The 27022-nt window shown below is 42.2% G+C and overlaps 2 protein-coding genes across 2 annotated transcripts; both read left to right on the plus strand.

The window, feature by feature from the left end:
* Positions 1-1057: 1057 nt before the first annotated feature.
* On the plus strand, positions 1058-6284 carry LOC139671475 (gap junction beta-2 protein-like). The gene is made up of 2 exons (XM_071554355.1): positions 1058-1221; positions 3504-6284. The coding sequence occupies exon 2, from the start codon at positions 3526-3528 to the stop codon at positions 4201-4203; it is 678 nt and encodes a 225-aa protein (XP_071410456.1). The 5' UTR covers positions 1058-1221; positions 3504-3525; the 3' UTR covers positions 4204-6284.
* Positions 6285-16230: 9946 nt separating this feature from the next.
* GJA3 (gap junction protein alpha 3) lies at positions 16231-22854 on the plus strand. The gene is made up of 2 exons (XM_071554369.1): positions 16231-16285; positions 21137-22854. Exon 2 carries the CDS (start codon positions 21154-21156, stop codon positions 22687-22689), a length of 1536 nt encoding a protein of 511 aa, XP_071410470.1. The 5' UTR covers positions 16231-16285; positions 21137-21153; the 3' UTR covers positions 22690-22854.
* The last annotated feature ends 4168 nt before the right edge of the window (positions 22855-27022 follow it).

The raw sequence follows: 27022 nt of genomic DNA on the forward strand, positions 1-27022 counted from the left end.
TTTTTATCAGCTCTTTAAAAAGCAAAACTCTTTACTATGTTGTAATCAAGCATCATTTAACAGAAGTCACTCTTAGCTGGATGCTCGGGTGAAGCGCAGACCTGAGCCCGACAGCAACACTGGGTATACTTTGCAAGCAAAGCCCAAGGTAAGGGCTGCAGTGCTGATGCAGCTAATTCATGCCTGGCAGGTCACAGTCTTTGTCCTCACTAGCTTTCCTTAAAAGTGGGGTTAAAGGGTACTAACTATAATTAGAAGAAGCTTTTTCCACTTTTTTTAATTGTCAACAACAGAGCTTCAGCTCCAGACAAATAACACCTAGTGACAGATCTTCGCAAGGCAAGTAACTCTTCTTTGAGTCACTTTACACTTCCTGCTAGATTACTTTCACAAGAACAACTTTTATTCCACTCCCTTTGCGTAGCAGAAGTGAAATCAAAGCTGTGCACACTAGTGAGGATACCAGAAAGATTTCTTACCACTGTAAAAAGCCCACAAGATTTAAGAGAAAAAATAACCATTTTTCTTCTATCCTGCCTTTAGCTGCCTGCTGCCCTTGTTATCCCTACATCTGGCGACCAGGATCAATTTTTTAATTATCAGTTCAACAGCTAGTTTATCTGTTTCTTGTCTTCCAAACTCAGGCCATATAAGAAGGTCTCAGCTTTCTTTCCCCAGCTCTGCCTCACCATAAAGTCTGTGGCAGCTGCATTTTATCTGACCATTGCCCGAAGTGGCCTACAGTGACGATTCCCTCGGGTTGCCACGGCACCGGAGAAGTTTTGGAGGGTCCCAAGGGTCTGATTTCCCTCCGGGACGTGTTTCCTGATAACACTTGGCAATCAATCGCCACGCAGGGCTGTGTTTGGAGGCTACCGACACAGCTTCGCCCGATGCGAGCCCTATGTACACGGACCACCCGGGCAAACCCGAGGGCGCTTCCCACGTGGGGCACCTGCTCCATGTCCGGCATCTCCCGCCCCGCCGGCACGGCGGACCCCCAGCCCCGCCCCGGGCTCTATCCCGCCGACTCCCGGCATCCAGAGGAGTGGGGCGCGGGCGGAGGCGGGCGAGAGGCGGGTTTAAAGCAAAGGCAGGTGAACAGGGAGAGACCTTAAAGCCCCGGGACGGCGAAGCTGGAACCGTACGCACCGAGAGAAGCGGGAGCGGAGCAGCGTGGCGCGCCCGTCGCTTGCCGCGTGTCCTGCCGAGCCGCGACAGGTGAGCGTCCGGAGCGGCTGCCGACTGCCGGACCGGTGGGATCGGGACCGGGATCGGGCTGTGCGTCCCCCGAATGGGTCGGGATCCGTGTGGTGTGCCGGAGCGGGGCTCGGGCCGGGGCCGTCCCGGCGGGGCTGAGCTCGGGGCGGCCGCCGGCAGCGGAGCGGGGCACTGCGGGGCTGGGGCAGCCACGCTGCCTGCCTGAAGCTGCCCCTGCCCCGGGCGGCTGGGCTGTGGCTCGGGGCCGATGCCTGCATTCCGGCAGGAGCCGTCGGACCTGAGAGCCAAGCCGGGTGTTTGCCCGCTGGCAGAAGGCCATGGCAGTCGAGCCCCTTCCCGCCGCGGGCTCCGCGTCCGCACCGGCCGCCCGGGAATTGATGGGACAATAGTGAGCACGGAGGGAGGGACGGGCTGGGATCCAGACGGTAACCCTGAGGTGGACATTTGGAGTCTTTTTCACTAATGACTTGGTGTCTTGGTGTTGGCAAGTTGTGTTCCGGTGGATTCACTCACTCCCCACGGCCAATTTCGGTGTTTCTGTAGTGGCAGGTAAGCAGGGAGAAATATTCTCCCAAAACTTGCAGCACTGGTTCAGAACTGCGATGTAAGACGGCACTTGGAGACCTGGCTGTTCGTCCCTCAGCGATATGCCCTTCAAATACTTACTTTCAGCCCTGATTAACCTTGTGAAGGTTTCATTGACTGTAATGACTATGCAACAGGCATGAGGAAATTCTTAACAGAAAGACGCAGGTGTCTTATCATAGCCTGCAATTTAGGTCAATGTAAAAAGTTGCATAAAACAGTGCCAGTTTCAGCAGAGACAAAGCATGAGAAGTCTCAGGAATTCCAGCTATCTTCTCAAAGTTGGTTGTGGAGTTTTTTGTGGTTTTTTTTTTTGTCTTACTCAATTTCGCCTTTCCGCATCACAGTAAATCTGACCTCTCCCTCTTGCCTCAAGGCTTGTCCATACAAGCTAGGCCCTAGTACCAAAGGTATGCGTTGGGGCATGCTAGTCCTTTGGTTGTGTTGTAACTACACCAGGATTAAAAAAAAAAACAACTCCATTTTTCTCTGTTATGTAAGAATGAGAGACTTTGTGAACTTAACCGACGTTGCGTTGTAAGGTACCCTGCTCTCCCCACAGCACACAGCCAGTGCCTAGAGGAGACGGAGCTCTTATACATGGCCTGTGTGGCTCTCCCACACCGCACAGCTGAGTGAGATGGTGGACCAGCTACGGAGGTTCCCGGCTCGGGTTTCAAAGTGTTTTGTCCAATTCACTGGTAGCTTCCAAATGGCTGCGATCAGTGAAAGCTGAGCACTGAGACTGAATTCTGACTTCAGTTAAACTTACTTTCAAAGGAGCAAAGAATGTGGATTTTAGTTTTTATGAGTAGGAAGAAAGCTGAAATGGATGCTCTCTGAGATGTGACCTCCTGTATTCTGCTGGGGTGTGATAGTATCTAGAAATTCAACAAACTCTTTAGCTGAGAGCTTTTTCCTCTCAACTCTATGACTCTGCTTTTCTCCTTTTTGGATGAGATAGCAATGAACGTGGAAGGGCAGGCTCTGCTGTATCTTCCTCAACATGCTGGGTTGTGCTATATAAGCATGAAGCCCTGACAGAGCTGCCTTGAGGCTTCTCATCAGTGTTGGCAAAATCAAATGCTGTACTTTTAAGATTAAGGGCTAAGTCTGAGATGCAGCAGAAAGCCTTGGAGGCCTGCTGGAGCTGTCTGGGTGGACTAAGGACTTGTGCTGAAGAAGGCCAAACAGTACTTGCCTCAGAGGCAAAGGAATACCAACAGCCTTCTTGGGCAGTGGTGTTGGCCAAGAAATCCTGTAGAAAATACTAGAGAATTTTCTACTCTGTCTAGATGTGTCTTAACTCATGCAGTGATAGTAATTTCTGTTGCTTTGGGAATACAATGAAAGGCAAAACACTGACAAGAGTAATTCACAGCAAGGGAAATATCTCAAGAAAGGTAAGGAGGGCATAGAGGACACACAGGAACTGTATTAAGATGTAACTTACTTCCTGCCCAAAGCCTTGTTAAAAAATACATCAAGGTATATTTGTCCCATCATAAATTCATGGAAGGAGAGAGTTTAATAAGCTGTTTGAATCCATAAACATGTGGGTGACATTAATGAAAGTGACTTACATTTGCCTGTGGCTCTGGAGAGAGTGCTAGAAAGTCCTCTTGTTCATGTAAGGTCTTGAACTGATTTTTCACACTTTGAAAAATGACCATTCTGTGTATTGTGTCATCCTGCAGGTGAAAGGACACAGAAAAGAAGATGGACTGGGGAACCTTGCAGACTGTTTTAGGAGGTGTCAACAAACACTCCACCAGTATCGGGAAGATATGGCTCACAGTCCTGTTCGTCTTCCGTATCATGATCCTGGTTGTGGCTGCAGAAAGAGTCTGGGGAGATGAACAGCAAGATTTTGTTTGCAACACACTTCAGCCTGGCTGCAGAAATGTTTGCTATGACCACTTTTTCCCCATCTCTCACATCAGACTCTGGGCCCTGCAGCTGATCTTTGTCTCCACGCCTGCACTGCTGGTGGCCATGCACGTGGCCTACACCAAGCATGAGAAGAAAAGGAGATTCAGAAGTGGTGAGAAAATTGATATTGAAGAGCTAAAAAATGTAAAGTTTCACATTCGGGGGCCCCTGTGGTGGACATACACCAGCAGCATCTTCTTCAGGATCGTCTTTGAAGCTATCTTCATGTATGTGTTCTATTACATGTATGATGGGTTCCAGATGCCTCGCCTGGTGAAGTGCAATGCTTGGCCCTGCCCCAACACAGTGGATTGTTTTGTGTCTCGGCCCACGGAGAAAACCACATTTACTATTTTCATGCTTGCTGTGTCTGGTATCTGCATGATGTTGAATCTGGCTGAGTTGTGTTATCTAGTGATAAAAGTTTGCATGAAACAACCCAGGCAAACAACAGCTTTGAAATAACTCCCCTGTTTCAAGATCTCCTAGCTCCCCATTGTCCATAAATTTCTTTAGGTGTCAGGAAACAATAAGTAATATTTTCACGCTCAAAGAAAAGGATAAAAATGAATGTTCACTTGTGTTTTAAAATTTATAGCCTCCCTGGGAAGCTGCCACTGATGCGGGTTTTAAATATCATGAGCTAATAATGAGCTAATTTAGTATTCCTGCTTTCACAAATAGAGAGAAGCCCTCTGGCAGCAGCTTTTCCAAGTATGCCTGCTGCTGGCCCTGTTGTTGAGACTGAGTCACTTTTCAAAAGGTGGGAGTGGAAAGGACCAGAGAAGGCTCTAGTGCACAAAGGAGAGCCAGGAATCACAAAAACACTGTGTCAGCCCAGAGGCAGGCCAATAACAAAGGGTTTTGGTTAAAAGTGGGGTAAAAGGTTTTTGTGGAACATGGCAGCTTGTGAAAAGGAAGAAGAGGGAGGGATGATCGTGTTTATAGATGTTGTCTCTAAGTAATCTGGAGAGCAAGGAAATGGCCTGGGAACACAAGATACTCTATGGCAATGCATGCTATCAGCTCTGCTGGGCACCAGTAATGGCTTTTATGTCTTCTCATCTTCTTGCCTGCACTGAGAAGTATCTCCTACAGGGTTGGAGGTGGTGCATCTCAACTAGAGTGAGATCAGTGCCTGTCCACTCCCCCTGCCAAGGCAGGGTCACCTAGAGCAGGTGACACAGGAACATGTCTATGTGGGTTTTGAATGTCTCCAGAGAGGTATTATCTTCTTTACTACCACCCTTTGTCTTCCATCTAAGCCTCCACACAGGTGACAGAGGCTGCAGCAGTGGGAGGAACGAAATTAATTTGTCATTGTCTTGATGAGGTGAAAAAAAGGATTGTTACGTCTGAGGAGGTAGAGGCAATGCAACTGTCTTCCTTCTTCTCTTGTTCTCCTCCAGTACTTTGTGAAGAATCTCAGTACAGCAGACTTTATTTGATGAAGAGAATTTTTACCACCTGAGTGTGCTTCATTTACCTGTGTACCTTTAGAAGGGTTCTTTTTTCAGTAAAAACCAAGAAAAATTGCCTTGTTTCATTCTCTTTGATATCCAGAAGAAGTCCTTCAACTTACAGCATGATATGGAGTGCTCCTTCCATTGATCCCTTTTTCTTATTCACCCTGCGCAGCTTTTCTTCATAAAAAATTTTCCCTATCTGAGGTACATTTCAAATAAGTTGAGTGAACCACTCCCAATCCCTCTGACATTCCACAGTGTGAGATTAAATCGCCATTCCTCTTACAGTTGGTCTAGCATGAATTAGAGACAGCTTGCAGAGCTAAGTGACCCAATAAGAAATGAGGAGGAACTTGATTTTTTTAAAGTTCACATTTCTGAGCTGTAAATTGTATATTACTAATTTGAAGAACTCTATGAGTCAGTCTGGTCTTCTCAAAACATGTTTTATACCTGTTACAGGCAGCTACACCAGCACAATACAGCAAGACAGTCTTATCTCCCAAGTGCCTGCTTATTGAAGCCACTTCCAGAAGGCTTGCTGTCTCTCCTTCTTAGCTTTAATTACTGTCTTTCCCCCAAAATGAATGACTGCTCTCTTAGCTTCTCTATTTGCATTCATCTTTTACTGCATGTTTAAGTTTGTCACTGTTGGAGTAAACAAAGCTGTGTGCATTAAGGCTCATGGGCCCTCACTGTGCACTGGAACTGGAGCATGAACAGCCTTCCATTGCTATATCCAGTGTTGCAACTTGACTGCAGACCTGTCATCTAAGGGGGGAGCAAGAAAATCATGAAAATGTCATCCTCAGAAGCAAGAATGAAAAGATAGTCATTCGTAATGAGCTGGACTAGAAACTTGGACTGTGAAAACATCTTTAATGCAACTCCAAAGAACAAAGCTTGGCACATACCAGGTTTGTGCTTGGTAGAGTTCCTGAATTAGTCCATGTAAAAGTACAAAGAGAACAAAGTATCTAGTCTCAGTGCTCTAGTATTACATTTCTTTTGTAATTTCTTTTGTCTTATTTGATTTCTGAAATTATAATTAAAGCGCTCATGTGATGTCTGTTTTCTGTATTACTTGTACAAGCTGTGTGTTATCTAATGTGTCTAATGAAAAATCTCTTTACCATAAAGGAAAATGTATGCACCAATACTACATTTAATAGCCAAGGGCTAGTGAAAGGATTTCAGCCTTCTGCTGTGGGTTGTTTTTTCAGTCAGATACATTGCCTGCTGTCCTGAAGTTTCATGAGTTCATAGTGGAAGGTCATACATGTGTTCTATTTGAAATAAAATGTTGCCTAAGACAGCCTTGTGTTAGCAGAATTGCAGCTGGAGAAGGGCAGTGATAAGTAACTTAACCAGCTCCAGAGGAAGGAGTTTGTTTTCCCAGCCTGCCTTTGAATTTACCTGGAACTTGGCACACCAAAACTTAACACTAACATGGTGAAGTTATATCTTCAACTAGCAGTTTGGTAACCAGATTATCACACAGGGAAAAAGACAGAATTTGGGAAAGTGGAAATAGCCAAGAGAGGGCTTTAATCCAGGACTGCAGTGTCAGGCAATAATAGCTCTACAAGGACATATTTACTGTCTCTTAGGCTTATTTTCCATGTATATTTAATTTGAGTGAAAAGCTGCTTTGTATGGGAAAAAAAAGTCAGATACTTTATAGGAACATGAGAATTGTACCTATTTCTGCACATGCTACCTTGCATAACTGACCTTCTACAAATGGATTTTATAGAAATTAAAATACAATGCTGTGTTGAAATTGTGTTTGTTCATCCCGGAAATGCACCAGTAGTGTCTGCAGTTTAGGTACTTGATTCCTAGGCTTTCCTCAGAATGACGATTGCAAGAGTGTTGAAAACTGAAGCAGAAAATCTGAGGTTGTGACTGTAAAAGAGCCTTGATTCTTACGGATATAGAACTACTTGTATTAAAGTTTTTCTTAGACAAAAAAAAAATCCTTCAGTTGCTTGCAGTTACCAGAGCCAATGTAGTGTGTTATTTTGTATCTGACAGGAAGAATATAAAAGGAAAATTATACGGTCCATACAGAGAAGAGCACTCCTGTACCTGGGAGGTTCAATTCAAAATAGCAACTCTGTTAAAAACTGCTTTATTTTGTAAAAGTGTACTGTAGCAGTAGGCAACAGCTAAGTTAATTTTACTACAAACTAAACTTTGTGAAAATTAACCTGTTTTTCTTCCTAATTATAATTCCCTCCCCTGCAAATTAGGTTTTACCAGGCAATGAAATCACAAAGAACTGCACTATATTTTGGTCACCTGTTCTGAAATTCAAGACAGCTATTACCCTGACTATTAAATTACACATTTATTTGGATTTTCACCATCTTATTATCTACAAAGTCATTTGAAACTGTTGGCAGACACTGGTAAGGATAATAGTAATTATTTGAAGCTTAATGAGCTAAGACTAATGGTAATGATCTTCAAGATAGTTCAGAAGGTACCTACCCTTTTTCCCTCTCTGACCAAGCCAGTTTTTACAAAATACATTTCTCTTCTGTAAAGCTGGCTCAGCTCTGACCTGTGTATTTTCTATATAAACTTTCCTAGCCACCAAAAGAAAGTCTTAATAAGCTAGGTTTGGAAATGCACTTAAGCTTTAATCAGCAGGCCCAGCTGAGGAAACAAGTCACATATGAGACTCTCCACCTTTGAGAACACAGCTTGCTTTTGCTATGGTTAGTCCCCTGGTATTACCAGTGTCAGAATTGCTCACATCATTGCACACACCTTTTCCCTTTTTCTGCCAGTTTAATCACTGCCACAAACTCAAAAGTATTATTTCACAGCTGCTTGCTCTATTCCCAAATCCAAATGAAAGATAAAGGTGACAGCAGTGGCATGTTCACAGGAAGCAGAACAGTTTAATCAACCATTGTTAAGATCATTGCATCAGGTGCCAGAAGAAATAATTTATAATTATTGTGTGGTAAAGATTTCAAACCTATTGTATGTTGCATCATTAGTGTATTGTCTACTTACAGTTTGTCATGTCCCTGCCTTAGGTATTGCATCCTTTCTGAGGACTGAGTTTTTAATATACAGTTCAAATAACTTCCACAATCTGTTCAGCACAAATAAACAAAAACAGTCTATACACTTACCCACACACATGTACGCAGAGACACAGAGCAACAAAATGACCAAATCATTCCCTCATTGTTATCTGATAGAAGATTGAATATGACATTGCAACATGGATTTGTCAGGCATAATTTCTGCCTATGCCATGATAAAAGCTGTAAAGTACTTATTAATGACTCGTTGTCAGAGCATCAAGATCCACCAAATGGCATAAACTGTTTGCAGGTGGGAGGAGCTGGATGGGAAGGTAAACCTAGGATACAATAAGATCTTTATCACTGGGAGAAATGGTTTAACAATAGGAGTGTTGGAAGTTAGGAAGGTCTGAGTGCTATTATTGTGAAATGCTAAGCACTTGCAAAACTAACTGAAGCAAAGAACAGCTTTGTAGAGATGAACTGGAGTTTGCAGCAGGTCATTGGTAGAACTGAGACAATTATATTGTTGACTTGAAAGAATATTGTTCTGCAATAAAGGTTTGTCAAAAATAAGATGTTGAAAATAAAGTTTCCACTCCTGTTAGTACCCAAAAGTTCTTATCTAGAACCTACTTTGGGGCACCATCCACCCCAAAAGCCCATTTATCAGCTGGAGAAATCTAGGGGTCAGGCAAAATATGCCATCAAATGTCTAAAACACAGAACCTGTGAGGAAAGACTGGAAGAAATTAATTGGCCTGGAAGAGCCTGAGGGAAGACCCAGCAGCACTCTTCAAATATGTAAAAGATTGTGTAAAAAATGATGAAGATGTTGCACTCTACATTCACTCACAACAGGACAAGATATTATGGCCTTATGTTGCAACAGGTTGTAGGCTAGACACTGCAAAACCCCTCTGTGAAGAAGGTTAAGCTTGGAGTTGGTTGACAGACATATTATCACTGAAGAGTGTTAAATGGCAACTCTGTCCAACATCTGTTGAGGATCGTCTGGGTGTAGGACACTGCTCTAGGACAGAGGGAACTTCTGAAATGCATGAGGAAGGGAACCTCAACTGAAAAAGTCACTTGTACAGATTCCTTTTGCTTGGCCAGAGCTCAGCTGTTGAATCAAAAACCTCTTTCATATAAATTCAAGTCTATTTGCCAGTGTAGGGTCTATCCAGCATGATCTCTGTCAGCATGGTTCCTTTGTGCTTTTAGCAATTGTAATAAGGTATTCTTGTGCTGTAATATGTACCACTTAACAAAGCACATAAGGTGGCATTGTGAGTAAATAAAATTGCAATTAATATAAATTAACTTGGTGATGGAACTCTTTTTCTTTTCTGAAGCATAGTGAGGAAAAAGCTCCTCATGCCTTTATTTTGTGTCTCACAAAAGAGGCATTCTTCCCAATAGGAGGAAGACTGAAACCTAGACCCATGTTGAGTTTTGCCGCTCATTTTACTATATGTGCAAACATTGGTGGAGTTCACTGAAGCCTGGTCTGCATGCAGAATATTTCCCAGCAATAGCATGCCATTTTGTGCTATTGATTTCTTTAATTTCAAAGGCAGACCATCACTGTGCTGCAGTTTGAATTTTGTGGAGAAATTTCCCTATACATAATACTGTTTTTTCTATTTCAAACAAGATATCTATTGCTGTTCCTTTCTGTGGAAGTAGTCATTATTTGAGGTCTTTACAAAGTCATCATGCATGACAATAAGGTATATTCCTGGTAAAACATACCGTATTTGCTTGCACCCTGAACACAATGAGAAAGAACATCCTTGTTTGGGAGCCTTGGTTGTGGTTTGGCACTATGAATCGTTCACTAGCCATACTAGTTCAAGGCATTAACACTGATGTCACCCCTTATCCTGTCTGCACTTGTCTCCTGCCCCATTCAACACAGCGCCTCTGCTCCAGGACCTCTACTATGCCAGCACTGTTGTTTGCACAGCTGTTCTCAGCCCTGGATTGGCTGACTGTTTTAGCTGATGAAGAAACAAATGTTTTGTTTTGCTGGATTGTTTTTTATCCAGATCAATTCCCTGATCTGGCCTGCAGAACTTCCACGCTGACATGATTGTGGGGCAGCAGGCCACGGTGTTGGGCAAGAAGAGCTGCAGGGAGTGAGTGGAAGGGGTGGAGGGAATGGCAACATGAAGTTTATTTGCTGCTATACATGCTGCAATTTCAAACTACAGCCTCTGGCTGTGTTTTCCTGAGTGACTGCTACTAGAAAGGCAATGTCTTAACTGCCTTTTACCTCTTCTGCTGCTGTATCCATGCTCTTTATTCCTCTCTACTGGTCCTGCTTCTCACCTACTGGCCATCTTCTCCCTTGCTCCAACACAATGTTTCCTCAACTTTTGTATGAGTTGATGTAACACATTAGCTCAGCAGAGAACTATTTGAACATTTTCATCTCAGCCAGCTTTCTGCCGGGCTTGCAGCAGGAATGAATGTATTTCAATATTTTTATTTCATATTTCTGCCCATAGTGTGTAAAAAAAATAGTATCACACCATGACAGAATGATAGCAGAAATAATTCCTCTCAGGATTTCACAAGTCCTGTGCCTCTCTTTTTGGTTCTTCCTCCTAAGAGATGTCTGACTTGTACAGTTACAGTTATTCTTCTGCTACATCTCACATGGAGCTTTTGCTTTCATGAAGATGATCTGGAAAGCATCTCACTGCTACGTATCCCAGAAAATTTAGATTTTTGTTGTTGTATGGAGACTTCCTACCATTCCCAAAGGATTACCGAGAGGAAGCTGGTTCTGGCAGCTTAAACACCAGCCTATAGTCTCAGTGCTATTCTCAGAACCATATAACCTAGGACAAGATAATAAGTCTTCCTGTGCCTCCATTCCTACAACCTAGAAGTCACATTAACTCTTCCTATAAATCAGAAATAATAATAATTCTTGCTGTCACCAGTTCTTACTTGTTAATTTGTTGAGTTCTCCGATGTGTTTGGCAGCAGTGTCTAACAGAACAGAACACAAATCACTAATTGGTATGGCATAAAAATTAGTATATAGTATGAGATCAAACTATGAGCTCAGTCTTTTTATCACCCTTTTATTTATTATTTAATCAATGTTAAAGTCTTTCAATTATTACATGTAGAAAACAGGTAGAGAAGATTTGAATACTCCTTGCTTCAGGCTGTGCCTCCTGAGTGAGCAGGACCCTTTCCCAGCATTTAAATATCTTTAGTGCCACCTTCTGTAGCGCAGCAGCATGTCAAGCACATTCTTTTTACTGACATACCGTACAGTGCCACAACAAGCTGAACTGAAGGCATTTGTAGCTGCTTTTTTTAGGCTGACTGTGTGGACAGAACTGCTGTCAGCACTGCTGAGCCATGTGTCACCTTGGTGTGCCTGGTTTACTACTGATGACATATACTGCAGTTTAAGGGTCTTTCTATTCATGTGTTTGGATGCACAGTTATGGTAAGAGTGATCCTCTTCTGTACTCCAAACTAGATATTTAAATTAGAAACAGTATGAGGGGAAACACTGCTTTGGATCAATACTGATCTGAAAAAGCCCATTTTTCTTGTTGAGCAGTAGTTCAGGTTTAGACTAAGCAAGATACATTTCCTTATATTTTTATCATTTCATAAAGCTTTATGCCTATTTCTTATCTTCTTTCCATGTACCTTGCCATAAAAACCTGATTCATCTAATCCTAAAAATACCTGCCTGACTGCTATGTCTTCACACTTCTTGAATTCACTTTGTTTTTGCACCAGCCAAATCACATACTTCTAAATGTCTGTGCACATGTGGCTTAGATGGAAGACAAAGGGTGGTAGTAAAGAAGATAATCCCTCTCTGGAGACATTCAAAACCCACATGGACATGTTCCTGTGTCACCTGCTCTAGGTGACCCTGCCTTGGCAGGGGGAGAGGACTGGGTGATTTCCAGAGGTCCCTTCCAACCCTAATGATTCTGTGATTTTGTGATAATTAAAGGAAGGATGAAAATTTTGAAACTGTGCATTTTAATGTAAAATTTTAAATGTCACCTTAAGTTTTATGCTGCTGTGTAGCGTTAATTACAATGGAGGGAATCATGTAAACTTAATGAGGGCTGGTAGTGCTGTGTAGCTTCAAAGATAAGTGAGGAAGCTTAGCAGGATGGCTCTTCCATGGAAATACTTGGGTGTCAGAAGCTTCACATAGACACATTTTAACACCATTAACTAAATCTGAGCATAGATGATCTTCCTGTTCTAACATATGACTAAAAAATTGCCCCTCATACCTCCTTAACATGTTTTCATGCTTCGGCTTTTACCAGTACATGATTGGTTATTTTTTAAAGCTGCTTTCTTCAAATATTCCCCATGTGTTTTCAATATTTGCCTGTATAATTCTCCACAAATGACCTAGAGGGTTTTTGTTGACAGACCAAAGCTCTTCTTATTTGAAGCCAGAAGAGAATTCTTGGGAAGGAAATTGTTGGCTAATGTGTGTAGTCCCATGGTAAGTAGGTACTGCATTAGATTCTTCGTGTCTGAACTGTAATAGATTCTATCATAAAAACCTTTCATGGCAGGATACTGAAAGGCCTCATTGCTCTCCTGAGTAAGAATATTTTTCTTAAAAAAAACAGGTATCATGGTCAGTTTTTACAGATGGTGGGAAATACCACTTGAAACTTCCAGAGACTGAAAAAGCCATCAGAGAAACACACAGTGCTTCATGATATTAAAGCTTTCAGACAGATGGCTGAAAACAAGAGATCTTCCTCTCCCTAAAATCAAACTTCCTACTCTTCAGCTGACCTTATGACCTGAGAGACTTCCATGAAGGAAGTGACTATAATGTAAGTAGTACTACTACACTTGCAATCGTGACAGTACTGTGCTTCAGCTGTATCACCCATCTCTGAATAGTCATTTGTCCTTGTGCCACCCCTAGTGCTTGGGTCAACAGAGATCTTCCTCCCTAACTGTAAGATTTATAGGGAGCAATCAAGCATCGCAAGGATATGAGAACATGGGGATGATCTGATTCAGTTTCTCAACAGTCCTCTGCTACACACAGCTCCACAAAGTGTTTCAAAATTTTTCTTGGATGGTATTTTTACCAAATAGAGCAATAGTGAGTCTTTGGAATGACCTGCTGTGGTTAATTTTTCAGCTCTTTGTAGAGCAGCTATCAACAGAAACTCATACATTACTGCTGAATAGTTAGGTTGTTGTGCTAGTTTAAGTCATGTTGTCTTTCATAGAATCAAGTCATTCTGTCTTTCATAGAATCATAGGATGGTTTGGGTTGGAAGTGACCTCAAAGATCTAATTTCAATCTACCCTGCCAAGCGCAGGGACACCTTCCACTAGACCAGGTTGCTCAAAGCCCCATCCAATCTGGTCTTGAACACTTCCAGGAATGAGGCATCCACAACTTCTCTGCGCAACCTGTTCCAGTGTGTCACCATATTCACTGTAAAGCATTTCTTCCTAGTATCTAATCTCAATCTATCCTCTTTTACTTTAGAGCCTTTCCCCCTTGTCCAGCCACTATATGCCCTTAATAAAAACTTCCTCTCTGGCTTTCTTGTAGAGCCCTTTAAGAATTGGAAGGCTGCTATATGGTCTCATCAGAGGCTTCCCTTCTCCAGGCTGAACAGCCACTCCACTCTCTCAGCCTGTCTTCACAGGAGAGGTGCTCCAGCTCTCTGATCATCTTCGTTGGCTTCTCTGTACTCACTCCAACAGGTCCACGTCCTCCTTAAGATGAAGGGGAGGAGAGGGGAGGGGAGGGGAGAGAGGGGAGGGGAGGGGAGGGGAGGGGAGGGGAGGGGAGGGGAGGGGAGGGGAGAGGGTGGGGCAGGAGCCCGGTGCCGGTGGGGCAGCGGCCGGAGGTGCCCCCGCCCGACGGGCGCGCTGCCAGTGAGGGCAGCAGCACCAACAGGGAGGGAGCAGCGCCCCGTCCTGCCGGGCCGCCCTGCCCCTGCACCCACCCCCGTGCCCTCCCGGCGCTTTTCCCATAGCCCGCGCAAAGTTTGGGTGGGGGCGCCTTTCCTTCCCCCCGGTTACACGAGTTATGCGCCATCGCTGCCTGGACTCTTCCCAAAGAGTTGCGCCTTCGCTGCTTCAAACAGCGTTCCCCCGCGAAGCGTAAGTAGCGCGACCCGGCCGTGCCGCTCGGCTCCCGGCGCGGGTTGTGCCCGCAGGCACCGCCGCAGCCCGCGCTCAGGGCAGGTGGGAGGCGGGAGCTGCCCAGGGGTCTGCCCGCTCCCCTGTCGGCTCCCCGCGCCGCCGAGCCCTGGGCCGGGCGCCAGGGAAGGGTAGGGCGGGGCCGAGCCCCCCACGCTGCGCAGGAGGAGTGGTGGAAGGGGCGGCTGGTTCGAGCGCCTCTGTGAGGGACCCTGGTGCGAGTGTCCCTCCGTTCCTGCCCCTCCGTTCCCGCTCCACCGAGGGGACCGCGCGCAGGCGGCGGCGCTCGCAGGTGAGGCCGTAACTGAGGCAAAAGTGACCAGACCTCACCAAATACCTCAGGAGATGCAGTGGAAAGCAAAATACGAGATGTACCCGGAGCTGTTGTGGATGTTGCCCGCCAAAGGGTGCGTGTGTAGGGGCATGTGGTTTCTTCCTTGAGGGCTGCCGCTGACATTTGAACACTGATGTGCATTTCAAGCCAGCTTTGTACTTAGAATAAAGTTAAATTCTAAGTATAAAGCAGAGCCAGAATTGCTTTCACCCTTGTGAATGGTGCCACACGCAATGATGGAGTTCACGGGTGTAGCCCAGGGTGGTTCTGAGGCTGCTTGTGGTGAGCTGTGAGTTCCCTGTCCCATACAAGCACTTCCTCCTGATGGTGGGGAAAACAGCTGGGCAGCCTCCCTGCACTGACCATGCTTTTACCTCACTCTGGTCGCATCTTTAGTCTCAGAGTTAGCAAAACATGCCATTACTCACTTGTTCACACAACTCACAAGTGATGCAAAGTATTGAGATGAATAAATATTCTTTGGGAGGTATTTATAGCTGATTAAATAAAAGTTTGTCAATATTATATGCAAAAGATATTGTTTCATTTTTGTCTTTTTTTTCCTATAGGCAAAGAGAGTATCAGAAAAATATTTGGGTTCATTGCTGGCTCACTGAAGAAACCATATAAGGCTAAGATGCTATTAGGAATCCTTAGTGTGTTAGGTCTTTAAGACATAGATATATAGATATGAAGAATGAATTGAACTGAGTACCCAGAGCTACTAGAGCTTCTCTTTAAGGAGAATTTAAAGGGAAATGAGACAATTCTACTGGAACATGTTAGAATTAAACTAGAAAAAAAATTATGTGGTTTCCATAGTACCAAAGTGTACCTTCAGAAGTTTGAACAGGGTTTATAGCACCATCTCCCTTGCAGCTACTTTAACTTGCCTGGAGTCCCTTCACACGGATACTCAAACATTGAGTAGCTGCTTCTCTGCAGTGAAAAAGCCTCATGAGTCTCTGAATGCCAGAAAGGCGCATTTTTCCTTTGTATATGTGGGATGGAGGGCGGGACACTCCTTACTGTGCAGTTTTTAGATCTGTCTGGCTGATCGTGGCTGACCGTATGTGGGCACCTGACAGATCTATCTCACTCATACTCCGCTCACTCGGGATGTAGGACTGGTGCCCTCATGCTCAGCGGCTGTTCTACAGTCCCCTGGTAGCTCCACACCCTTCACACTGTTCAGCTTGATTGGTAAGTCACAGTCTTATTCCAATACAGAGCTCTAAGGTGGCATTTGAGTATTCTGGGGGGAAAAGGGGTTCCTTTTTGTTCCTGTTTTTCTCCTGTCAGAGCAGGGCTTGTTATACCAGGGAACAGAGGAGTTTAACCGGTGTGGTGGAGCTCTCCTCCTGGTCTCAGCCCTGCGCTCCTTGCGCTTTTCATTTTCTCAGGCCAAACTTTCACTCAGAGGTCAAGTGAAGTCAAGAAGAAGTCAAAAGAAGTTTTGCCTGGAATTTAAGGAGGAGGCTCCGTAGCAGTAAAGTAAATTTAAGGTAATAACAAGATCAATTAAGGAATTAATTTTTAACAAGTGTTTAAAATACCGTGAGAGTGGTAGTAGATGTTTCTGAAAGTATGACACTGTGAGCATGAACAAAGGTATTTTTCAAGTCCTCATTTGAACAAGTTTAAAAAATGAGCTATGAAACCTCCATTGTGACTTATGAAACACTCACCATTGTGTTTCATAGATACATACATTACTGCATACCATGGTGTTTCACTGGAAATTATAGTAGCTCATTCTGTGCCTGCATATGTGCTAGTTTGTTTGGGATGCCATGGTCATGCTGCAGACATTCTGCAGGTTGACTGCTTTCATCTGATTTCAATTAGCAGAGTTAAGAACCTGCAGTAATGGAGATGGCTGATTGTTTAGTGTAAAAACAAACCAAATATTACAAGTTGTTTTAGCATCATTTTTTTCTCAGGGTGCTTTGTAACATTTAGATTATTTTAAAGATAAAAATCTAAATCCCAGGATTTTAGACTATCATGAGAAATTAAAGGAAATGTGGACTGAATTTAAGAACTCAGACAAGGACATCTGTTAGGTTTCTGAATAATTGTTTAGAGACATTTTTTCAGATATGCCAGTATAATAAAATCATAAATACATCAGGTGACATAAGCTGGCAATGCATGTAACACAGTTGTGTAGTTATTTATGTGTGTGTATGTGTAGATAAATGCATAAACATATACTTGTGTGAGTAAACTTGTAAATAATGAAAATGTCATATTTCACACACTTGATACAGAGTGGTGAGCCACTCTGGTGACGTCATCAGAAGTAAAAATAACTGGCAAGTTTACAGATGCCACATTACAATTATTCCTCTCCTGTAGATGGATATATATGACATCACAGCTTCTAAAATTTATTTTCTCTCTTGCTCGTGCTCTTTGTCATACGCACACAAAAACACACCATACACAAAGTGTATTTGTGCAAGCACTAAACTAGTAATTGATAACACGACATCGACTCTTAAATGCCTTGCCAATTTTATGTAAATTTTTCAATATTTGTCTCAGAGGAATGATTTTCTAAGTGAACTAAATATTCCTGAGGTTCATGAAGTCCTTGCTTTTTTCATACCGTTGAATTATATTGCTTTCTGAGACAGATCCTCTTGTCATTCTCTAGTGGACATCAAGAAATACAGATAAAGATGTTTCATTCATTAATCTGCATTTTTTCCAAGGACAAAAAGAAAAAATGCCTCCTTTCACAATCCATATTTAGATTAGGTTTTAAAAGTTGCCTAGCTCTGAATTTCAGGAGCACTGAAAGCAATGCTGTACAGTTGAAGTTTATGTAATACCACAAAGGCAAGCTTGATATTGATTTTAACTAAAATATTGAGTTGAGACTGTTTAAATTTAGTTTTAGGTATTGTTGAACTTAATGGGGAAAACTCAAATATTCTGTGAGCTCTGTGAACCAACTAATTTCATTTGATGTCATTTAGTCATTATTTGAGTTAAGGCATTAGTTACATTGGCTCTAAGAATTCCTCACTGAAGAATGTATTGACACTGAAGAAAGATACGTGACCTGGATTTCTGGGAATCCTCCAGCCAGTGGAGGTTCATAACTTTGCATTGCCCTTGGAAATTGTTTTTATCAATGTACTATGGGCAATACATATTTGTGGTGAAGGCAACAATTGCTGCAACTCATATTAAGATGAACACGGGAAGTTTTTCACATCTGTGTAGTTAAGATGCCATGAAGTATCTGCTCAGAGCTTAAACACCTTTTCTTTGTGCGCAGGATGAATTTGTGCACTCTGATACACAGATATAAATATTTTAACTAGTGTAAGCTTTAGAATAGCTTTTTGATGTGTATTCTTTGAGAAATCCCTTATATCATGTCTTTGGTGTCCTGAATTATCTCAGCCTAGGCATTGCTGACCTGTAGTAAAACGAAAAAAAAATTCTTGAGTAGCATTAGTGAAAGGAGAATAGTTAAGAATAAATAAGAATAAACAGGCTTGTCATCTTTAAGGTTTACAGATAGTTATTGTTCTTCTTCTGCTTATCACTAGATAAATCTTCAGAAAAGCACAAAAAATCCTGCTTTCTTGTAGTCATCATCTAATGATCTCAGGAAGAGATGCACTGCAGTGTACCCATAAGGGTAAAAAATTATACCTATGTTTACCTTACAGTGCAGGAGTTATAATTTTCCATGAGGGCAAACCAACTTCATTTTTTTGAACAACAAAAAGCAATATCTCTCTTTATAAAAAAACACTGTGTGGGCTTTGTGCCATTGGACACAACAGTAATCACAGCCATGCTTAAAATGGAGCATAAGTAGTTATTTCAAGAGCATTTAATGGGCTAACATTTTGCTTGTTAAACTTTCTATTACAATTATTAGTAACAGAAGAACAAACTTTAACTTTGACTACTTATTGTCTGAGCTGCCTATTTTGTTTGATCTGGTTAGAAGAAAAAGAATGGGGCAGAAAGTATTGATCTCAGAGGCACAGTGCAATGGAAAGAATAGCAGAGAAAGGAAATATTGAGATCTGCTTTATGCTAAACTTCTTTAATCCATCAAATATCACATTATGCATTCTGATGTTCCTACATTTCCCCACTCAAAATGAGAACATTTCCAAACAATGGTTTAGTTCTCTTGAAAGCTGGAACTTAACTGCATATATCTTCAAATGGTTTTGAGTAAAAAAAAATACAAAATTAATTCATTATTCCCTTAAAAATTAATGCTTCTCAAGATTAAAATCCTTAACCATTCAAAATATTGTCAGCTTTATAAGATTGAGATTGAAGATTAAATTATAAAAATATTAAAACAAAATATATTCCATTTTGGGCTACTGTTTTAAGAGGAGAAAAATACATTCTTCAAAAAGAGTCTGAATATACTTTTTAAAAAAATTTTAAAAATGTTTCAGGACCGGGGACATTAGTACACAAAATCGGTGTTTCATTGTTATTATCATCACTTGCCAGAAATGTTGCATGTTACACTGGAAAAAGAATTTGCTTATTTTAAATGGAATGTGTTTTTGCAGAATGTTTTAGAGGGTGTTTTTATTGAATTGACTTTGTGGGATAAAAAGCAAATTAATATTCCAGGATTTAGAAAAATGCATAATACTAATAGGTTTGTTGTTGGGTTTTGTGTGAAAGCATACTAGTCTGCAGTTACAGGTCTTTCATTTCCTCATAGTAAAGTCAAGTTATAAAAAGTGCCTTAAATAACTTTAGTTTCTTTAATTGCCTGAACTAAAAGCCTAAAGAAGTTCAGTATAAACTTTGGAAATGCTTCTTTTGGAAAACCAGTGTCATAATTGCTGGAAATTACACTAAATATGAGAATAGTGGTAAATTCCTAACTGCAATGATGAGTGTCTTTTTTTTCTTGGGAAGTGTAAGACCCCTGGGTGTTTGGATAAGAAGAATAAGTATAGAATAGTAAGGTATAATTCACTTATGTTTATGAAATATTCTGAGGTTTTTATACAAGGGGATAATCACTTTTCTGATAGTATTTTTTGGTATGCAAATTCTTGCATTTAATTACAATTATAATATAAGTCCTTCTCAAGGTATTGAAGTGAGCTGAAAGTAAAATTTTTTATTTTGTTCTCAGTTGATGGCTGACATATAAAATACAGAAGTGAGTTTATTAGGAGAATGAAATGTAGTTATTACATATATTCCAATATTTTTACATATATTCCAATTAGGAACAGGCAAAGGATAACAGAAGTAATACCAGCAGATAATAGCTTGTTTCTCAATTGGAGGAAGCTTGTGAGGGATCTGATATTAAAAAAGCCTTGTACTTTAAGCTGTTCCAAGTCAGGAATTTTGTGTCTGCCTAGAATTGGACAGACATAGGAGGCACATCATGCATGAATTGGTGGAAACTGCTGAGAATATATACCAGTTGTTTTTCACAGAAGTAAGGTCATAGGATATAATTTTTTTTTCCTAAGAAAAATCTCCGTATACAGTTGCTGAAGTGACCTTGAGTTTATTGGTTTCTTTTTGCTTTTTTTTTTTCAAATGATGTTGCAGTAGATATGGTTCAGTAACACTAACTGGCAGGCTGGTAGGGGAAATAACATAGAAACCTTTTCACCATTCCTCTCAAAATTTCTCATTCTTCCCAATATTTCGAGTTATTAAAATAATTCTATTTTTAGAAATAAATAATTTCAAACAAGACCAAGCTTTGAGAATATGCTTGTTGAGTTATACACATTCAAAAATCAAACTAAATTTCATAGGTTTTGTGTAATGATTTTTCTGTGTTTGTGCAGTTTGAAAATAGCAGAGACGTGGGACATTACAAACTTCCTGAATGCTGGAGTAAATAAGTTCTGATAACAGTAAAATTATTAGAGTTAGGCAAACTTTGTATCACACTGTTACAAGGGCAGTTACATTAATGGTGGGATTAATCTGTTTAATTGAACTGATTTCCATCTGTTCTAAATATAGGCAGGAGTAGTAAGAGCCATCTCAGATGGAGGAAACAGAAAATACCGTTTTTTTAAATATTTCGGTCTTGTAGAAATTCTAACTTACAAATCCTTCTTGTCTGCTGTGCATAGGCACTTAAGCCTGTATGGGCTGTGTGAAAGCACTGAACACCTCACTTCTGTGCTCACCAAAGCCCATGGTTGCATGGTCACAGGGTTATCTAGTTCTTAATGCACATCTGCAATATTCTGCGAAACAAGTGCACTTGAAAAATACCTTTTGTCAAGGATCAATCTGTTCTGCCCCACCATTGTGTAATTATGAGATTTGTTAACATTGCTCTAATTGCTCTGATGTTCTTATTGTAGGTTAGAAATCTGAAACAATGGGTGACTGGAGCTTTCTGGGGAGACTGTTAGAGAATGCGCAGGAGCACTCCACGGTTATTGGCAAGGTTTGGCTGACGGTACTGTTTATCTTCAGGATACTGGTGCTGGGGGCTGCCGCTGAGGAGGTCTGGGGAGACGAGCAGTCGGACTTTACGTGCAACACTCAGCAACCTGGTTGTGAAAATGTTTGCTATGACAAAGCCTTCCCAATTTCTCACATCCGCTTCTGGGTGCTGCAGATCATTTTTGTCTCCACTCCAACCCTCATCTACCTGGGCCATGTCCTGCACATTGTACGCATGGAGGAGAAGAGGAAAGAGAAAGAAGAGCTGAAAAAGAAGGGAAGCGGCAAAGACGGCAACTATGCAGTAGCAGCAGCGTCTGGCAGCGCTGGTGGAGGAGGCAGCAATAACATCAAGGATCCCATTGGCAAAAGGGGGAAGGAGAAGCCCCCAATCCGTGATGAATGTGGTAGAATCCGTATGGGGGGCGCCTTGCTCCGTACCTATGTCTTCAACATCATATTCAAGACACTGTTTGAGGTGGGCTTCATTGTGGGCCAGTACTTCCTATACGGCTTTGAGCTAAAACCGGTCTACCAGTGCAGCCGTGCGCCTTGTCCACACACTGTGGACTGCTTCATCTCAAGGCCCACTGAGAAGACCATCTTCATCATCTTCATGTTGGTGGTGGCCTCAGTCTCCCTGCTGCTGAACATGCTTGAGATATATCACTTGGGGTGGAAGAAGCTTAAGCAGGGCATGACAAGCCAATACATCCTTGAGATGCCTGTCGCAACAATGACACCGGTTATGGTAACAGGGGAGTCCAAACCTGTTTCCCTGCCACCACCAGCACCACCCGTGGTGGTCACGACTGCCACGCCGGCCCCTGTTCTGCCTGACACCCGTGCTGTCACACCGCTGCTGACCCCAGTCACCATGGCATCATACTATGCTACAGCTGCTCCGAGACCACGGCCCCCCTCCAACACAACCTCCATGGCGGGTTACCCTGTTGCTCCACCAGTTCTTGAGGAGAGACACCGTGCTGTGACTCCCACACCCACCTCCACTCCTGTCACCATCCCGACCCCCATTCCAACACCCACCCCAGCTGTCGTCAGCTACTTCAACAATGGCAGCCAAGCCCTGACATCCGAGCAGAACTGGGTCAACATGGCAGCGGAGCAGCAGGGGAAGGTTTCCTCCAGCTCAGCAGGCTCCTCGACCCCAAGCAGTGTCCGGCATCCCCTTCCTGAGCAGGAAGAGCCACTGGAGCAGCTACTCCCACCCCCAGCCGTGCTGCCCATTGCCGCAGCCAACAGCGGCAGCAGCACCAGCCTGAGTGGGGCAAGCAGCAGCAAGTGGGATGTCGAGGGTGAGGAGATGCTATCGGTGGCACGGCCCATCTCGGCTGCCTGCACCACTGTGGAGATGCACGAGCCACCGCTGCTCGTGGACACGCGGCGCCTGAGCAGGGCCAGTAAGTCGAGCAGCTGCAGAGCCCGGTCAGACGACCTGGCCGTGTAGTGCAGTCGCCCCTGCTCGGGGCAGGCAGGTGGTGGAAGGCAGAGTAGGCAGGGGAGCTGCCTGGGGAGGCCAGGCCTGGCGTGGGTGAGAAGGCCTGGGCTTCAAACTTAGACGCTTGCTGTTTTTGCACTCTGTGAGTTGTAGTGGGGAAAATTATCAACATTTTCTAATAGGTCAGGGGTGACCAAAGCGCAGCTCGTGGGCCAGGGGACCAGTCCCACTTTCCTTCATGTCCATGGCAGAACTCCCAAGGGCAGCCATAGAGGAGGCCTGCACAGATAGTAGGTGGCGATGGTAGCTGGCCATGTGTCCCGAGGTAGACTTTGATCTGGGAAAAATGTTAATATCCTTAGTGCCATGTGCCTGGCTGTCACCTCCCTCTTGCCCTTGTCTTCATTTGCACCCTTTTTCACAAGAGCTCTACATGAGCGGATGGGATGAATCATTTTCTTCCTCTTATGTAGCCCTATGGCAAACATCAGAGTGGCATATTGCCTGCTGGCACCTGTTGTCTCTATGGACCAACTTGCCATATTAAAGGTGACTCAGTTTCTTCTGTACAGCAGGACTTAAAGAAGCCTTTGTGCTCATGGCAAATCACCAGTGTGGTCCTTGGCCAGGCAAAGTTTAGGTAACCCCTGTAATAGATTTTTGAGGTTCTTCTTTCCATATTTTATTTTTAACTCTTGACCTGTTAGGAAGTGTTCAGTTTGACCTTCTATCCAGTGTTTGCTGACCATGATCACGCCATGTTTATAAGCCTGCAAATATGTTTGAGCATGTTTGATTATAATTTTAGATGACTTCTGAAGCTGCTTAGAGGAGGACAGGAATTTAAACCACACCTCAGAAATTATTACACAGAACAATTTCTCTTCCGAAAGCAAGGATTATGATTTCAGTACACTGTGGCCCCATACATTGCCCGTGGACAAACAATAGGATAAAGTACAACTCTGCATTTTAGACTATTAGATATCAGCTTAAGTTTGTTGGAAAAATGCTTTTTAGGAATAAACCTGAGTGCGTATTTTTAAGTATTTGAACATTTTGAGAATTATTTTAATCTCTAAGTTTAAAGTTACTTGACTGTACTTAATAATTTTAGTTTGATCTTTGATCTTACAAGAAAATGTAAGAGGAAAGAAACTTACTAATGGTAAAATTCCCAAAGCAACATTATTTTCTGTTGCGTTCTACCCTTTAACATCAATCTGTAGTGTCTTACAGGTCAGTGAAAACAGATTAGATAATATTGTATTGCAGAAAAGGTGGCTAAAATATTTGGGCAACATAGTGGCTGAAGGGTCTATTCTGATCCCACGAAAGTCACTTGCAGAATTTCTGTTGAATTTAACACGGAGCAAGATTTGGGAACGGGTCTTGCCGGCCTTATTCAAGCAAAACTAACATTCATGTAAAGTTTTGGGAGCCAGAAGAAATGTAGAAGAAATGGGCTTTAGATAAAGACTTAGAAATCCTGCTTTTGAAAATTGTGTGTTTCCCTTAAAAATGAGTGAAGGGAAGTATTGAGTATTTGTTACAAAGGTGCGGCTTTCCTTACAGTGGGGTCTGTCCTTTATTCCTTTGTTAACAACACATTAGCCAGAAATCTGAATGCCTGATAAGGCTCGGGAGCATTTCAGTACAAGAGGAGTGCAGAATTAGGCCCAACTTCTGTTCTAAGCAAAATCCAAAAGAACTGAAGCTTGAAGTCAGTCGTGTTGCTGCTATAAATCGAAAGTACTGTAATTGGAGAGGTACAGTCAAACACACTGGGATAGCCCTTTGTAACTTCAAAGTATTTGGCCTGGCAGTGGAGTCCTTACTCAGGCAAAGCAGGGTCACCCTGTAGCACGTAGTTACAATTGCCCGTTATTTCTGCTGTTATATGTTCTCCTGAATGTGTTCATTTTATTCAAAAGCTAAAATATATTTCCACTGCTCAAGATTAAACATTTTTACTGCTTTCTGAGTAGTCGAAAAAAGCTTCTCATGATCAGAAGCACTGTTCTGCACCCCTTGGGCATGTTGTCTCATGGCTGCCTTGTCCTGCTTTTGGTGAACCAGGTGAGGAGAAGTCTTTCTGCTCCCATGGATCTTGGGAGCAGACACTGCATTAAAGGTCCATGTGTAGTAGTACAGTAAAGATATTTATTATTAGGTGTTCAGCTTCTGACATGCTCTCCTGAATTTTCTGTATTATAAGCCATAAAAACCCTTTCTGCCAGAAAGCTGGAAGCTAAATTCTGCTTTCTATTGTACCCATGCAACTATGCTGAACTTAGACTGAAGCTGATGAATTGCCTAGATGTAAACAGAGTATGACTCAAAATTTTTAGATTCAGTAGCATCTTTAGTAGCAGTTTTGTAAGTTTTGATAAATGCCAGTTAATTATGTTGCTGAAATAATGCAATATGCATCTCTGTATTTTAGTAGATCAGAATTTATAGCCTACATTTCCCTTCTTCTATGCTTCTGAAGAATTAAGTCAAAGTCTTTCTGGAGTGTATTTATATAAACAAGACCACCTGGAATATGTGCTTTTTTTATATCAGTGCCTGAGAGCAAAACTGACTTGCTGTTTGATAGGGCTCTGAATATCTTGCAGTCCTTACTTTAGCACAATCCTCACAGAGTGTGTCCTGCAGGATTGTATCCATATTGTATATAAAAATTAGTAGCACAGATAGATTTAACTTAGGATCAACTGATACCTAGTCTGACCTTTTCAAGTTAATGTGTGTGGTTAGACCTGCAGGGAGTTCAGATGCTTTTGTGGAGCATTTGGTATTTTCAGTCAGACTAACTACTGGAAAGCTCTAAAAGATCATTTTTCCTGTTAGGTGAAGCTCAGGGGGAGAAATGTAACTCTATTGCAACCCCTAAGAGAAGTCTGAGAGAGCAGCCTCTGCATCCAAGCAGTACTGGTCTGAGAAAGCAAAGCTACAGCTCACAGGTTGTGCTTTTAAGATCAGCTTAAGTTCCATCACGTAACTATGCAGCATCAAGCCTCTTCATTACCTACAGTTTCATTTGGAGTCCAGTAACTGTTTCTTCATTTAAACCCAGGTAACTGTTTTGGCAGAACTCATCCTTAGTGCTTACAACTGCTTTAGTTGCTACATCACATCTGGGTTCAGATTTGTTGAAAGAAAGATCTTAATGGTGTGACCAGTTTGGGGCACTTTAATCTTTACTCATGAATGAACATGGAATTTGACATCCTATGAGTCAAGTATAACTATGCAGAATTCCACAGCTCTATAAAGTGTGTACAAACACTTTCTAACTTGCAGAATAGACTCTGTTGATAGTCATTCTCTGCTAATTTCCAAGTTGTCTACTCTTTCACATCAATTAATTACAAAGTCTCATGGGAACTGGTAGCAAGTGATATTTTGATTTAGCACAGTCATACAGCTGTCCAAGCCACAATCTTGAAAGGCCTTAGATGAGCAGTCAAGATGAAACTTGTAGGTAAGTTATTGCAAAAACAGAAGTCAGAACAGAATCATGCCTGATATTAAGCAAACTGAAAGAAACCCCACTCATTTTTGCTCTTTGAGTAGAATAGTTGTGGGGAAACTTGTTCTCTCTCTTACTTGAAGTTAAAAATATGCTGAGGCGAACTATGGAAAAGAAAACTGAAAAAATACTCTTAGGACAAGTTGCCAGGTGTTTGATGTACTACTCTTTTTGCAGTATATTTGTTCATCAAGGCAATTAGAGCTAATTAAATGTGTGACATTTTGCAGCTCTTGAGATTATTTTCTGGTATGAATACGTAAGTGTAAGATCAGTAAAATAATTAAAGCAAGCTTTAAAGATCAGATCAGTGCTTAGGTCCTTTTTTTGGTTAGTTATGGGACCACCTCCTCAGCTGCTACAAACTGTTGTGTTCCACTGAGCTGACATGGGTGACAGCAGTCAGCAGAAGCAGAGCCTTAAGCCCCAGGTCTTTTTGTTTACTACAGACACTAACACCATGGATTTGAACAGGCTGGATTTTTTTTTTCGATTGGAAATGTTTTACTTTGATTTTCCTTGTGAAAAGTGTGCTCTTATAATTTTGATTTTCTGAAGTTGACATTCAGTTTTTGATTTCAGATTGCACATTTGAATGAAATAAACTGCTTTCTAAGTTTCCATTTGTATAAGAATTAAAAAAATTACTCTGCCAATGTGTTAGAGAGAAATGTCTTACTATAGCACAGGAACTCTTTAGGTGTAAAGGAGTACCATTAAAGACAGTTTAACCTGATCAGTGATCTATAGTATCAACTTTCTCTGTATATTTGAAATATGTGAGTTGGATATATGGAGAGCACA

The sequence above is a fragment of the Pithys albifrons genome, chromosome 1, assembly GCF_047495875.1.
Source record: "Pithys albifrons albifrons isolate INPA30051 chromosome 1, PitAlb_v1, whole genome shotgun sequence".
NCBI classification, from domain to species: Eukaryota; Metazoa; Chordata; class Aves; order Passeriformes; family Thamnophilidae; genus Pithys; species Pithys albifrons.